We start from the raw sequence: 13,917 nt of genomic DNA on the forward strand, positions 1-13,917 counted from the left end.
ATGTAAAGGGCATTTAGCAAACGGAGCCCAATATAGAAGAGAAAACATATTCTTTACATCTCTCCTTTTTTCACTGTGAAATGACAAGACAGTCACATTATCCTGGAAACAGGGGAAGGAGACTTTAAGGAAGAGAACAAAGAAAGAAAGATTTAGAGGCAAGTAGTGAATGATCTTAAAGAAAAATGTTTTCATGTTACACGGGAATAGTATCAGCCTTTTAAAAACATGTCAGTTTAAGGGCTCCTGGGTGGCTCAGTTAAGTGTCCAACACAGGTCATGATCTCACGGTTCGTGAGTTCAAGCCCCACGTCGGGCTCTGTGCTGACAGTGTGGGGCCTGCTTAGCAATCTGTTTTCCTCTCTCTGCTCCTCCCCCACTTACACGTGCTCTTTCTTCCTAAAAAAGGAAAAAAAAAAAAAATAGACCAACGACTGAATTTGGCTCAAGTCATGATCTCCTGTTTCCTGAGTTCGAGCCCCATGTCAGACTCTGCACTGAAGCATGAAGCCCGCTTGGAATTCTCTCTCTCTCCCTCTGTTCTTCCCCCTCTTGCTCTCTCTCAAAAATAAATAAACATTAAAAAAAAAAAAAACCCCACGTCAGTTGACTAAACAGTTTAGAGAACAAAGGATGTTTAAGAAATCATTTTCACTTACCTCCATTGGTCTCTTGATAGACCACAGATTTCCCCAATTCCGCACCAAGACGCCTATGGGGGGGGGGGGGGAGGGGAGGTAAAGGCAATAAGCTCTTTAAAAAAAAACTTCAGTTCCTATGTGTATGTTTAACAAAAAGGCTAAAATAACTAGACTAGCATTCTTTCCCCCAAACCCAGAAAAGTTCAGAAAGTTTAATGCATTAAGAACCACACACCGTCCACTGTCGCACAAGCAGCTTCAAGGGCCCACCATTTTGTAACACGCTGCTCTACCGGGGGGGAGGGGAATCCACAGCCAAAGTTTAATGTCTAGTTCATTGTTTTCTGAATAAGGGTCTTGGAAAACCATTCCCAAACAGACGCGTGGCTACTGACACCGATTCCAAAACCACAAGTCACAGGTAAATGCAATGGCCAAAAGCGAATAGATTTCAGTGCCATTAACCAAATGCAGTGTGAATGTTGCTTGGGATCCTGATTAGAATAACTAGGCACAAAAAGCCATTTTTGACACAGGGGAGGGAACTATGAACAAGGGCTTGATACTAAATGATATTAAGGAATTAATGATGTCATAGGTTTTGCTTTTTTTTTTTAAAGATTTTTATGTAATCTCTATACCCTCTGTGGGGTTCGAACTCACAGCCCCAAGATCAAGAATTACACGCTCCACTGACTGAGCCAGTCAGGTGCCCCGTCATAGGTTTTCCTGGTTATCAGGTAGCATTACCACTTTAGTGAGTGAAATGCTATGATGTGAGGGGGGAATCTGTTTAGAAATACTCCAGCCGCCCACGCAGGACAGCGAGGAAGGCCGCTGGGTAGAGGAGGTTGTGGCTTTCTGGTGCTTTGAGGAAACGTCAGATGCGAGGCCTTCTGGCCAAGTGTCTGAGAGTTTAGACTGTGGAGGATTCTTATATCCTAGCAGGCTGCAGCCTTCTCTCCAGGTTGCTGCGGCGGAACCAAGAAAGAAGGCATAGGCAAATTTCTACAGAAATTATGATTCCCTGAGAGATTCTGAGGTGAAGAAGGCTGGTGCCTCTCGGGGTGCAAAGTGGTTTTGGAATGTAAAACTTTCTTCGGGTTGGGTTCCATGGAAGTTTGTCACTGACCTGGGTTTCCTAACTATGAAACACGGATATTGGGGTATGAAATAGTTTCTCTTGATAAGCAAACAACGAACAAATACTGTGCACAGTATAAATAAATAGAATTATTCCAGTCAAGTCTACAATAGGATATTATTCAGCCTTAAAAAGGAATGAAATTCTGATACATGCTATAATATAGATGAACCCTGAAAAAATGATTCTAAGTAAAAGAAGTCAGACACAAAAAGACAAATATTGCATGATTGCATTTATAAGAGGTACTTAGAAGAGGCAAATTCAGACACAGAAAGGAGAACAGAAATGACCAGGGATTGGGAGGGAAGGGATCGGGGAGTTAGTGTTTTAAGGGTATGGAGTTTCTGTTCCGGATGATGAAAAAGTTCTGGAAATGGATACTGGTGACAGCTACACAACACTGTAGATGTATTTACGGAGTTGTACTGAGTTGTACACTTAAAATGGTTAAATGGTGTGGTGCTGGGGTGGCTCAGCTGGTTAAGCGTCTGACCTCAGTTCACATCATGATCTCGTGGTTTGTGGGTTCAAGCCCGGCGTTGGGGCTGACAGCTCAGAGCCTGGAGCCTTCTTTGGACTCTGTGTCTCCCTTGCTCTCTGCCCCTCCCCCGTTCGCACTCTGTCTCCATCTCTCTCTCAAAAACTGAATAAACATTAAAAATATTTTCAAAAAAAGGTTAAATAAATGGTACATTTTAAGTTATGTACATTTTACTGTAATTAAAAAAAAATCCTTGGGGGGTACCTGGCTGGCTCAGTCGGTAGAGCAAGCAACTCTTGACCTCCAGGTCATGAGTTCAAGTCCCACATTGGGTATAGAGCTTAGTTCACACATATATATATATATTTTTAAGTTTCTTTATTTTGAGAGACAGAGAGAGCATATGTGCAGGAGCAGGGGAGGGGCAGAGAGGGAGAGAATCCCAAGCAGGATCCCTACCATCAGCATGGAGCCTGATGTGGGGCTTGAACTCACGAACCCTGAGATTATTATCTGAGCCAAAATCGAGAGCCAGATGCTTAACCGACTGAGCCACCCAGGCTTCCCTAGAGCTTAGTTTAAAAAAAAAAAAAAAAAAAGAAGAATCTAGCCCCCCCAAAAGTGAGAGATAGGTAAAGTAAATGAAATAAGACTAACAAAAAGTTGTTAAATTGAAGCTAGATGAAGGGGGTTAATTATAACACGTATGTAACTTACACACATCCTGGGAATCCAGCACACCTCTAACTTTTCTACTGATTCAAGTGTATAACCGAAAGTGTTTGAAAATCCCTGCTTGGAAGTTCAGATCCAAAAGCAGTCATGGAAATAAAATATCCTAACGTCAGGGACCTTCACACTCTGCTCAGTGGTAAAAGCCTTTTTTCAAATAAAGTCTTACTCAGAAACTCAACATATGAAACAGATAAAGGAAGTATTTACAAATATTATTTACAGTAATTTAAAACATTTCTGGGGGTGCCTGGGTGTCTCAGTCGGTTGAGCGTCCGACTTCGGCTCTGGTCATCATCTCGCGGTGAGTTCGAGCCCCGCGTCGGGCTCTGTGCTGACAGCTCAGAGCCTGGAGCCTGCTTTGGCTTCTGTCTTCCTCTCTCTCTGCCCCTCCCCCACTCATGTTCTGTCTCTCTCTGTCTCAAAAATAAATATAACCATTAAAAAACACTTTTTTAATAAAAAAATAAAACATTTCTGGGGGCGCCTGGCTGGCTCAGTCCAAAGAGCGTGGGACTCTTGATCCCAACTGGGGTCGTGAGGTTGAGCCCCACATTGGGGGTAGTGATTACATTAAAACTAAAATCTTTAAATATTTCTGGAACAAGGCAGAGAAGAACCTATCATTAAAAGATAAAAGCAAAACCATTGACCTTTTAAATGTGCCCTCCTCCATCTGCTTTCTCTCAGCAAGGTCACTGTGGTGAATTTGACCCAAAACAAACATGAGCTTTATATTTAAAGTTAGCATTTTAGGGGCGCCTGGGTGGCGCAGTCGGCTAAGCGTCCGACTTCAGCCAGGTCACGATCTCGCGGTCCGTGAGTTCGAGCCCCGCGTCAGGCTCTGGGCTGATGGCTCAGAGCCTGGAGCCTGTTTCCGATTCTGTGTCTCCCTCTCTCTTTGCCCCTCCCCCGTTCATGCTCTGTCTCTCTCTGTCCCAAAAATAAATAAACGTTGAAAAAAAATAAATAAATAAAGTTAGCATTTTAGTTGGCCTCAAAAAGCCAACATTTATCAGGAGTTAGAAACAGAAACTAGGTAGTAGATTGCAAAAGGATTTACTCTTCTAATCTCACTTAAAACCCCCAACTGAAAAGAAAATAAGAACTGCTGAGAAAATAGGACTGAAGTTTCCCTTCGACATTTCCATCTAGAATCCAAAATTATATCCTTGCAATTATTCATCAACTCTGAAAAATCCAGAGAAACTCTAATGTAAAACTGTTTCAAGATATAAAAATGACTTTAAACGTTAAACAGCAAGCTATTCATTTGTACACCTTAGGTTTGTAACAAGTTTATCTGGAAAGGGTTCCTAAGGCTCTTCCTTTGCATTAGAGCTATGGGACTCTCCAAGAGCCAACTAGAAAAGAGCGATTATTCCGAGGGCCACTGTGAGCCTCTGCTCAGCTACAGGCTTTATCTACGTGATTTTGTTCCTGCTCACGATGTTCCTGCCCGGTAGATTAACAACGCCGTCCCTATCTTACCAATGGAATTCAGAAAATCAAGTCTCTTGCCCAGTGCCCCAGGGTTAGTAAGTGGCAAGACTGGGGAAAGACATCTCAGAGCTGTCAGACCCCAGAAGCCACTTGAGATCACAGGCTTCCTTGGGTTAAAAACACACGGAAGGGCAAAGAGCTCCCTTCAAATGACTGCTCGAATCCAAAGCTGACTTAAGAAAATACGGTTAGACTTATTTCTATCAGCAACTCTGACAAATCTGCTCCCCTGGAGTTGTCCTGTCCTCGCTGCTCTCTCCGCCACCCCGGCTAGGGTTGGTGCACCCGGCGCCTGCCACCTGCAAGGCCCTCCCGCCGCCCCCCGCCCCCGCGCAGCCCCCCTTCCGGGCGCAGCGCCCCCCATCGCCGGGTCAGCGTGTTATAGCCCGGGGACCTGCGGGCCTCGGGCCCACCGAGGAGACCGGGGAGTGGCGATGACCCGGCTCCGAGGTCAACTCCCACTGTGGGGCAGGGGGCCGCACCCAGGGTCCCCCTCCGGGCCCTCCCTGCGGGGCGACGGCAGCCTCGCCCCTGCCCGGGAAGTGGGAGTGGGGCGAGCGGTGCCGCGCAGCCGGCGCGGGGAGAAGTCAGAGTCCGCCGATCGCGTCTCGGGTGCAGAATGGCCACCCGCAAGGGTCGGTCCGGCCCGGAACAGGCGGGCCCGCGGCTCCGCGGCCCGGGTGCAGGGCGGCGCCGAGGGGAAGGGGCGTCGGGACGCCCCCCCCCCCCGCCCCCGCCACGGCCCGGGGCCCCGCCCCGCCCCCTTACTCGGTTATGCGCTTGGCCAGCTCGGTGCAGGCGGCCGTGGAGTTGGCCGAGAAGACCCGGTAGCCGGTGCGGGCGGCGTTCATGGCCGGGCGGGCGGCGGGGCTGGCTCGCGGGGCGCGGAGAGTCGAGGACGCCGAGAGCGGGGGCAGCAGCAGCAGCTTCTTGGGCATCGTCCGGCCCGAGGCGCGGTTACAGCCGGCCGGCGCGGGGCGGCGCCCGGAGCGGCTGCGGTTGAGGCGGCCGCGAGGCCGGGGATCCGGCTGGGGAAGGGGAGAGGCCCGAGACCCCCCACGTCCACGTACGCGAGGCCACCAAGGGCTGGGGCAGAACCCACGCTCGTGGCGACCGGCGTTGCAGCCGCCTCAGAGCCAGTGGCGAGGCCGCCGCCCCCTCTGGGAATTGGAGAGGCGCCGGCTAGAGCGCCCGCGGAGCCGCCATCTCAGATGAGGGCAGGGCGGTGGGCAACTCTTTGAAAGCTTGTTCTGCCGAGAGGAGGCTCGCGGATCGCCCCGACGCTTGCCTTTGTCGCTCCCACGGGAGCTCTTGTGCGCTCACATTCCGGGGCGGTGCGGCCTGACTTGGTAGTGGTCCCCGCCGTTTCCAGCTCTTCTGCCAGGATCCAAAATGTCTGCGTCCGAGGAGGGTGACCATCTAGCCCCGCGCCTCTATGCTAACACAGCCAGAGCGCCCAGCTGGGATTGATTTGAAAAGCGGAGGGCGGGGTTGTTTTCCGCCGGTCTCGGGCAGTGCTGAAACGCCCCCGAGGTGGTGTGTGTCCCGGAGCCTGATCTTTATTCCTCAAACGGACCCTAGCCTCGTATCTGCACTTAAGGCAAAGTTCCGTGAGCGGATCAAAGCTACTCCTGCCAATTACTGCTTTGCTCTCAAGCGCAAAAGCCCTTCCTCCTCTCCCACATGCTCCGGTCCCTCAAAGATCTACTCCGTGTAGCATCGGCTCCGCGGAGTCTCGCCAGATCACCTCAATCACAGTCAGCCACCCTCCGCCCCCCGGACTGTACCGTGGACGGAACCATGCATAGTTGCTTGTGTTTTGATTTACCGTTGTGAATTCCCAGCTAGGATGTAAACGCTCTTTGGGCAAGATCGTGAGTCACTTAGCGCTTGGGATTGCCCAGGGTCTAGGGCAGTGAGTGCTGTGGGTTCCAGATGCAGGCAATCAGTACATGTTGAGTAACATCCGAGAAGAAAAGTGAAAATCGAAGGCTTTGAGTCGCTGGTTACCAGCTGCCCCAAGACTAGGGAGGGAGGCAGGTGGAGTGCTTCTCACACGCACAGCACCAGCTTCTGAAAATGTCTCTTAGGGACTCCGCCTGTTGTAACATTGGGCCAGAGGGAACAGTGGATTGTGACTTATCACCTCAAGAAGCCTCACAATCCTAAAGATTCAGGATTTGGAAATCTGCAGCCGTCTGATCCACATTTGGCTGGCTCTCCAGAATTACTGCCCCACCCACCCCCTCTCTCCTTGGGGTAGGTTAAATTAAAAAAAAAAAAAAAAAGTATGTGAGCTAAATAGCCTGGGCCAAATTATGGTTAACCATAAGCCTTGTTATCTTCTAGAACAGAAGGAAATCACTTCCTTTCACGTTTTCCTATCTATATCCCCCAGAACCCTTGTACCATCTTCATTTTTTCAGGTCTCCTTGGACCTGTGCTGCTTCCTCTATTCCCGCTGTGACTGATCATAACCTTGAGTTGATTTCCCAGCCAATAAATCCTGGAGTTAACTTTTACCCCTTTCATTTCCCCCCCCCACCTCCCATTTCTACATCTATCCACTTATCCATACGTTAATGGTTACTGAGCACCTATTTGCCACGCCCTTTTTAGGTGTTTGGGATACTTAAGAAAAAACAAAAAAGCTCCTATCCTGGGGGTACAATCTAGCAGGGAAAGAGAGAGAAAAAATGAACAGGGGCCGGGCGCCTGGGTGGCTCAGTCTGTTAAGTGCCTGACTCTTGATTTGGGCTCAGGTACGATCTCCAGGTTTGTGAGTTGGAGCCCCACATCGGGATCTACACTGACAATGTGAAGCCCGCTTGGGATTCTCTGCTCTCTCCCTCCTTCCCTCCCTCTTTCTCTCTCTCTCAAAATAAATGAATGAATGATTGAATACATACATAAAATAAGCCTAAAAAAATAAAAGCAATTAGATCTTCAAATTTAAAAAAGAAAAATGAACATTTGGGTTATACTGTTGAAAGTTTTGGGGGCACCTAGGTAGCTCAGCTGGTTGACCATCTGACTCTTGATTTTGGCTTAGGTCATGATCTCTTGGTTCGTGAGATCAAACCCCACACTGGTCTCCACACTGACAGTGGGGAGCCTGCTTGGGATTCTTTCCCTCTCTCTCTCTCTCTCTCTCTCTCTCTCTGTCCCTCCCTGCCCCTCACTCGCACATGCCTTCTCTCTCTCAAAATAAATAAACATTTTTTAAAAAAGGTTTCCCCAGTTTCTTCTCTTTTTGTAGATTTTTTTTTAAGTAATCTCTACACCCATGTGGGACTCGAACTCACAACCCTGAGATCAAGAGCTCATACCCTACTGACTGAGACAGCCGGGTACCCTCCCCTCCCACTCCTGTTTCTTTTCCTTTTTTTTTTTTTTTTAACTTTTTAAAATGTTTATTGTTGAGAGAGAAAGAAACGGAATGTGAGTGGGGGAGGGGCAGAGAGAGAGGGAGACACAGAATCCAAAACAGGCTCCAGGCTCTGAGCTGTCAGCACAGAACCCGATATGGGGCTTGAACCCACGGACCCACAGACCCCGAGATTATGACCTGAGCCGAAGTCAGAGGCTTAACTGACTGAGCCACCCAGGCGCCCCTCCTCCAGCATTTTTAACCCACCCTCCACATCTGCGCCCCAGATCCCCTGGTTAAAGGTCTCTGGGGCTTTCCACTGCCTGCAAGATGGAACTTCTCAGCCAGATCTGGCCCAGGTCTCCGAGCCCAGCTGCTGTTTCCCACTGTAGGCCACACTCTGGGTGTGTGGATTCCGGAACAGTTTGCCACTTGTTGAAAATAATGTAGTTTCTCGTGGCTGAGAAACTTTGCAGTTGCCGCTGTGATTTCTTCTTCTTCTTCTTTTTAAGTTTATTTATTTATTTTGAGAGAGACAGAGACACTGTGAGTGGGGAGGGGCACAGAGAAAATCCCAAGGGGGCTCATGAAAGTCACGAAACTCTGAGATGATGACTCTGTCCTATGTGTCTCATGCTACTTTCTGCTGGGTTACTTGGAGCCTTGCCAGGGATTTGTACGGTTTAGGAGTCAGTCTGCAACTCCTGCAACTCCTGCAACTGTTCGCGGAACTGTGCGGTTCGGGCCTCTCCGAGAATTTGCCCCCTGGAGTCCCAGCCACTCTGGTGGCTCAGATTCTGACATCTGTCTCTTCAGCTAAAACTGCTGCTTTCTGCTTGGACTTTACTGACCCTGGTTCACCCCCCGCAGTGTGGACGTGGAGACACCCTCAGGGCAAAGGCCAAGTGACTGGAAACTTTCTTCAGTGACTTTGCCCCCATTAAGGATCCCAGTTCTCAAGCCTTCTCTTCCCTGGGTGCTCTGTAGTGCTGTCTATTGAACAGGAGTTTCGTATGTTTGTCCAGCTTTTTTTTTTTTAATTTTTTTTATTTTTTTATTTTTGGGACCTCCAGAGATCTTTTTTTTTTTTCAACGTTTATTTATTTTTGGGACAGAGAGAGACAGAGCATGAACGGGGGAGGGGCAGAGAGAGAGGGAGACACAGAATCGGAAACAGGCTCCAGGCTCTGAGCCGTCAGCCCAGAGCCTGACGCGGGGCTCGAACTCCCGGACCGTGAGATCGTGACCTGGCTGAAGTCGGACGCTTAACCGACTGCGCCACCCAGGCGCCCCGGTGTCCAGCTTTTATTAGGTGGAGAGATTAGTTTGATACCTGCTTCTCTGTCATGGGTGGAATCAGAAGTCCTGAGTGTCTCTGGACGTGACATCTGGACTCAGAAGGCCCATTCCCAAGATCATGCAACTGGAAAACTTTTTTTTTTTTAATTTTTTAAAATGTTTATTCATTTTTGAAAGAGAGAGAGAGAGAGTGTGTGTCTGAGTGGGGAAAGGGCAGGCGCAGACACAGAATCTGAAGCAGGCTCCAGGCTCTGAGCTGTCAGCACGGAGACTGACGCGGGGCTCGAACCCACGAACTGTGAGATCACAGGGGGGCGCCTGGGTGGCTCAGTTGGCAGAGCGTCTGACTCTTGATTTCGGTGCAGGCCGCGAGATCGAGCGCTGTGTTGGATTCCGTACTGAGCGTGGTGAAGCCTGTTTAAGATTCTCTCTCTCCCTCTGCCCCTCCCCCGCTCGCTCACTTGCGCTCTCTCTCTAAAAAAATAATAAATAGATAAATAAATAAATAAATAAACAAACAAACTAAAAAAAAAAAAAAAGAAGAAGAAATGACCTGTGTGGGGCGCCTGGGTGGCTCAGTCAGTTGAGTGTCGGAATCTCGACTTCAGCTCAGGTCTCGATCCCAGGGTTGTGGGATCGAGCCCCAGGTCAGACTCCATGTTGAGCGTGGATTAAAATTCTCTCTCTCTCCTTCTGCCCCTCCCCAGTTCACTCTCTTGCTCTCTCTAAAAAATTAAAATTTAGGGGCGCCTGGGTGGCGCAGTTGGTTAAGCGTCCGACTTCAGCCAGGTCACGATCTCGCGGTCCGTGAGTTCGAGCCCCGCGCTGGGCTCTGGGCTGATGGCTCAGAGCCTGGAGCCTGTTTCCGATTCTGTGTCTCCCTCTCTCTCTGCCCCTCCCCCGTTCATGCTCTGTTTCTCTCTGTCCCCCCAAAATAAATAAACGTTGAAAAAAAAATTTTTTTAATTAAAATTTAAAAAATTTACAAAAACCGATCTGTGTGTATTTCTGTGCAAAGTGCGAGCTGCCAGGTCTCAAGCACTCAGGCATCCTCACTGCTCACGCAACTGGGGGTTCAGACTGCAACCCCTGCAGGTCACAACCCGGAGAAGCCGGGGAGTGAAAACCCAGCCCCTCACCGCTCTCTGGGGACAACACTGTCTCCCAGGGCTCCCCGGCTGTCCTCGGCCATAACCTGTGCAGTCACACAGCCCCCCTTTTGCCATCTTCTTTCTCTTCCTGTGTCCCCCCCCCCCCCCCATTGCTGCTTCCTGGCTTTGCTTCCCACGTAAACCACTCACACGTTCTTGTCTCAGTGCCTGCTTCTGGGCGGCCTCAAGCTAAGACAAGGTTTTACCTACAAAGCTTCTGCTCATTTCTTTCTTCCTTGGGCAAATTCCTAAGGGTCTGCAACGGTTCATTTGATGTATCAATTTGGCTGGGCCATGGTGCCCAGGATGAACATTTGAATTTGGTGGATTCTGAGTAGATTACCTTCTGTCATGTGGGTGGGCCACATCTAATCAGCTGAAGGTCTGAAGAGAACACAGATTGACCTCCTGGAGCAAAAGGGAATTCTGCCAGCAGCTGGTCTTTGGACTCAAACTGCACCTCTTTCTTGAGTCTCCAGTTGGCCAGCCTCCCCCCATCAGTCGTGGATGTACATATATTTACAATGATATATACACAATGGTTGTACCGTATATAACGTTGGCTCTGTTTCTCTGGAGCACTGTGACTAATACAGGGTCTGACGTTAGGAGAAAGGGGCCTCTGCTCATTTTGTAAAGAATGTCCTCTTTGGGGGCGCCTGGGTGGCTCAGTCGGTTGAGCGGCCGACTTCGGCTCAGGTCACGATCTCGCAGTCCGTGAGTTCGAGCCCCGCGTCGGGCTCTGTGCTGACAGCTCGGAGCCTGGAGCCTGTTTCCGATTCTGTGTCTCCCTCTCTCTGCCCCTCCCCCATTCATGCTCTGTCTCTCTCTGTCTCAAAAATAAATAAAAGTTAAAAAAAAATTAAAAAAAAAAAGCATCGTGATTTAAAAAAAAAAAAAAAGAATGTCCTCTTTGAAGTTGGAAGGGAGACTTCTCTTGACCAGTTTCAATTTTTGTTGGTTTGTTTGTTTGTTTCCCTGGCAGACCTGGCTCATCCTTAGGTCCCAGATCTGCCGAACGTTTCCTGCAGGCACAAAACAGCTCTGGTCAGCACAAAATGACGTTTCCCATATTCAGACCAAATTCAATTCTCAAGTCTAAAAACAATGCTGCCGCTGTTGAATGGGCCGCAGGTTCAGCAGGAGCGGTAGAAACGTGATCTCCTCTGTTCTTACAAATGTGTAGACCAAGGGGGCACAGGTTCAGATTGGACGGGAAGACTTGGCCAAGAATGGTCTGGACAAGACAAAGAGAGGTATGTCTGGGATTGCTCAGCCTTCTCCCCCGAGGGACGGGCAAGGTCATCTCTGCAACCAAAGAGAACATTTCGGGCAACGATGCGGGACTTTTGCCTCCACCTTGCGCCGCTCCAACTTGAACTTGGGAAAAATACGAGGGCTTTCTCTGTTGTCGTTCCACAAGCAGGCCTGAGCAAGCTGAGAAGGAATGATCTTTATTTCTAAAAATAATACCAACTTGGATCTCTGAGCCGAATCTCGCAACGGGGCACCAGAAACCATGCTGGGGCAAGAGCAGAATATTGAGCAGACAGAGCCAAGCATGCAGGGAGTGACCCTTCCCAACTTCTGCAAGGACAGTGGTAGCGAGGCTGCTGGGATGGCCGCTGGAAAACCCGAAATGGAATCTCAGTGCAGGGTGTTCAGTAGGACAGAAGCCACCTATCTATGATGGGGTTTTCAGTAGCTCTTGGTGGAGGCCTTTGGAGGCACGTACAGGGTCTCACAAATACCCATACCTCATCGAAGACTTTGGTTCAAGTAGAAACCATCTGGTGCTTTCTAGTGCCTTCTAGAGCTTCTGCAGGAGCTCCTGCCAAACAAGAGAAGATTCCTTGCCCACATCACCAGATTTCTAGCAGCACTGGCAAGATGGGATCAAAGAGAGACATGGAGGGGGGAGAGAAGCCAGGGGCAGAAGAGGCTGAGAGGGTAGGAGATGAACATTAAGGAGACAGGCTATAACAACTCACGGGCCAAATAACTGAGAAAGTCACAAGGTTCCTGGCTTGAAGAATGCCAAATTTCAGGTTCAAGAGGATTTGGGCTCTACAACAGCTAAAATCTGCAAACAGTACAAATGTCCAAGAGTAGCTACGGTCCATTCACAAACTGGGACTTTATTGGGGTGGGAGAGAGAAAGAGAGAGAGAGGGAGAGAGAGAGAGAGAGAGAGAGAGAGAGTGTGTGTGTGTGTGTGTGTGTGTGTGTGTGTGGTGTGTGTGTAATGCCCCAAGGACTCTCCGCGAGGCCGCCGGTGCACAGAATGGGCATTGTCTTTGGGAACCAGACTCTGGGGGGCAACTCTTATCAGCTGTGTGACCTGGAGAAAATCATTATGTCTTTTTCTCTGTTTTTCTTCTCTACAGTGGGGATAATAACAATCGCTACCTAGAAGGGCTTTGCGATGGTTAAGCTTGTTAATACGTGTCAAGCAGTTAAAACGGGGTCTGGCATATATGAGTCATTGAGTGAAGAGAGTTGGAAAGTGTTTACACATACTTATTAGTCAGGAGGCAATCAGGAAAAGGAACCACATTCATTATTTTAACACAGACTTAACACAGAGAATTGGTGAAATGGATATTGCGGGACAAAAATGGCAGAAAGGAGACGCTGGGGGAAGGGAGAGAGTAACGGCAGGGATCAGTGGCCCCACCTCGGCGCCTGGTGACACTGGATTGGAGGAGGAGTGGGACCCTTGGCAGTTGATTTGAAGGTAGGTCTGGGGGCGCTCGGCTGGCTCCGTCGATAGAGCATGCAACCCTTGATCTCAGGGTTGTGAGTTTGAGCCCCACCTTGGGTGCAGAGATGACTCAAAAGAAATAAAAATCTTTAGAAATAGACGCACCTGGGCAGCTCAGTCGGTTAAGCTTCCGACTCTTGGTCTCAGCTCAAATCACGATCTCACGGTTCATGGGTTCGAGCCCCGCGTTGGGCTCTGTGCTGATGAGCACGGAGCCTGCTTGGGATCCTCTCTCTCCCCTCTCTCTCTCTCTCTCTCTCTGCCCCTCCCCCACGCATGTGCACTCTCTCTGTGTCGCAAGATAAATAAATAAACACTAAAAAAAATACTCTGATAAAAAATAATCTTTAAAAATAAAGGTAGGCCCGAATGAAAGTGTGGCGGTAGGTGGGAGGAAACAGGACAGTTAGGCACACTGGACTTTGGCATTGGAGAAATGGTGTGGTCCAGCAGCAGCTGTGAGAGTCGGGGCTGAGGGTGAAGAATGTTCTAGGTCAGAGACAGATTGTGGCAGGGGTCCCGTTCCCAGATCCCGGATCCCAAGGTCCTACGCATTCTCAGAAGCAGTGGGAGTCGAGAAGATGGTGAGCGAGGACCCGAGATGTCCCCGATGAGAAGAGGGGGAGGCCCTCACCCCCACAGCAGAGCGTCAGAGCAGGGACGGTTTCGCAGGAGGGAGACGGGTGGTTTGGAGGCTGTGTGGGGAGCCGGTGGGGTGAGGCCAGCTCATCCCTGCCTGTCAGGGCAGGAGGCAGGGCACCCTCTGACCCATGACGGGGCAGCTTTAGGGCCCGAGGCGCCTGCCCTCAGGTGTGGTTTCTACTGGTTCA

General features: G+C 49.6%; 1 protein-coding gene across 2 annotated transcripts in view; it reads right to left on the reverse strand.

The window, feature by feature from the left end:
• PRPSAP1 (phosphoribosyl pyrophosphate synthetase associated protein 1) overlaps window positions 1-5,928 on the reverse strand; it is a 28,734-nt gene extending 22,806 nt beyond the window's left edge. Inside the window, exons 1-2 of one of the 2 annotated variants that reach the window (XM_086688122.1) lie at window positions 5,273-5,928; window positions 660-712 (exon numbers count right to left, since the gene is read on the reverse strand). In XM_086688122.1, coding sequence (XP_086544248.1) covers window positions 660-712; window positions 5,273-5,442 — 223 coding nt within the window. In that variant the 5' untranslated portion in view covers window positions 5,443-5,928. The remainder of the gene's footprint in view (window positions 1-659; window positions 713-5,272) is intronic. The other variant, XM_086688123.1, reaches the window with a different exon arrangement.
• Between the last annotated feature and the right edge of the window lie 7,989 nt (window positions 5,929-13,917).

The sequence above is a fragment of the Puma concolor genome, chromosome E1, assembly GCF_028749965.1.
Source record: "Puma concolor isolate L17-30 chromosome E1, mPumCon1.1.hap2, whole genome shotgun sequence".
NCBI classification, from domain to species: Eukaryota; Metazoa; Chordata; class Mammalia; order Carnivora; family Felidae; genus Puma; species Puma concolor.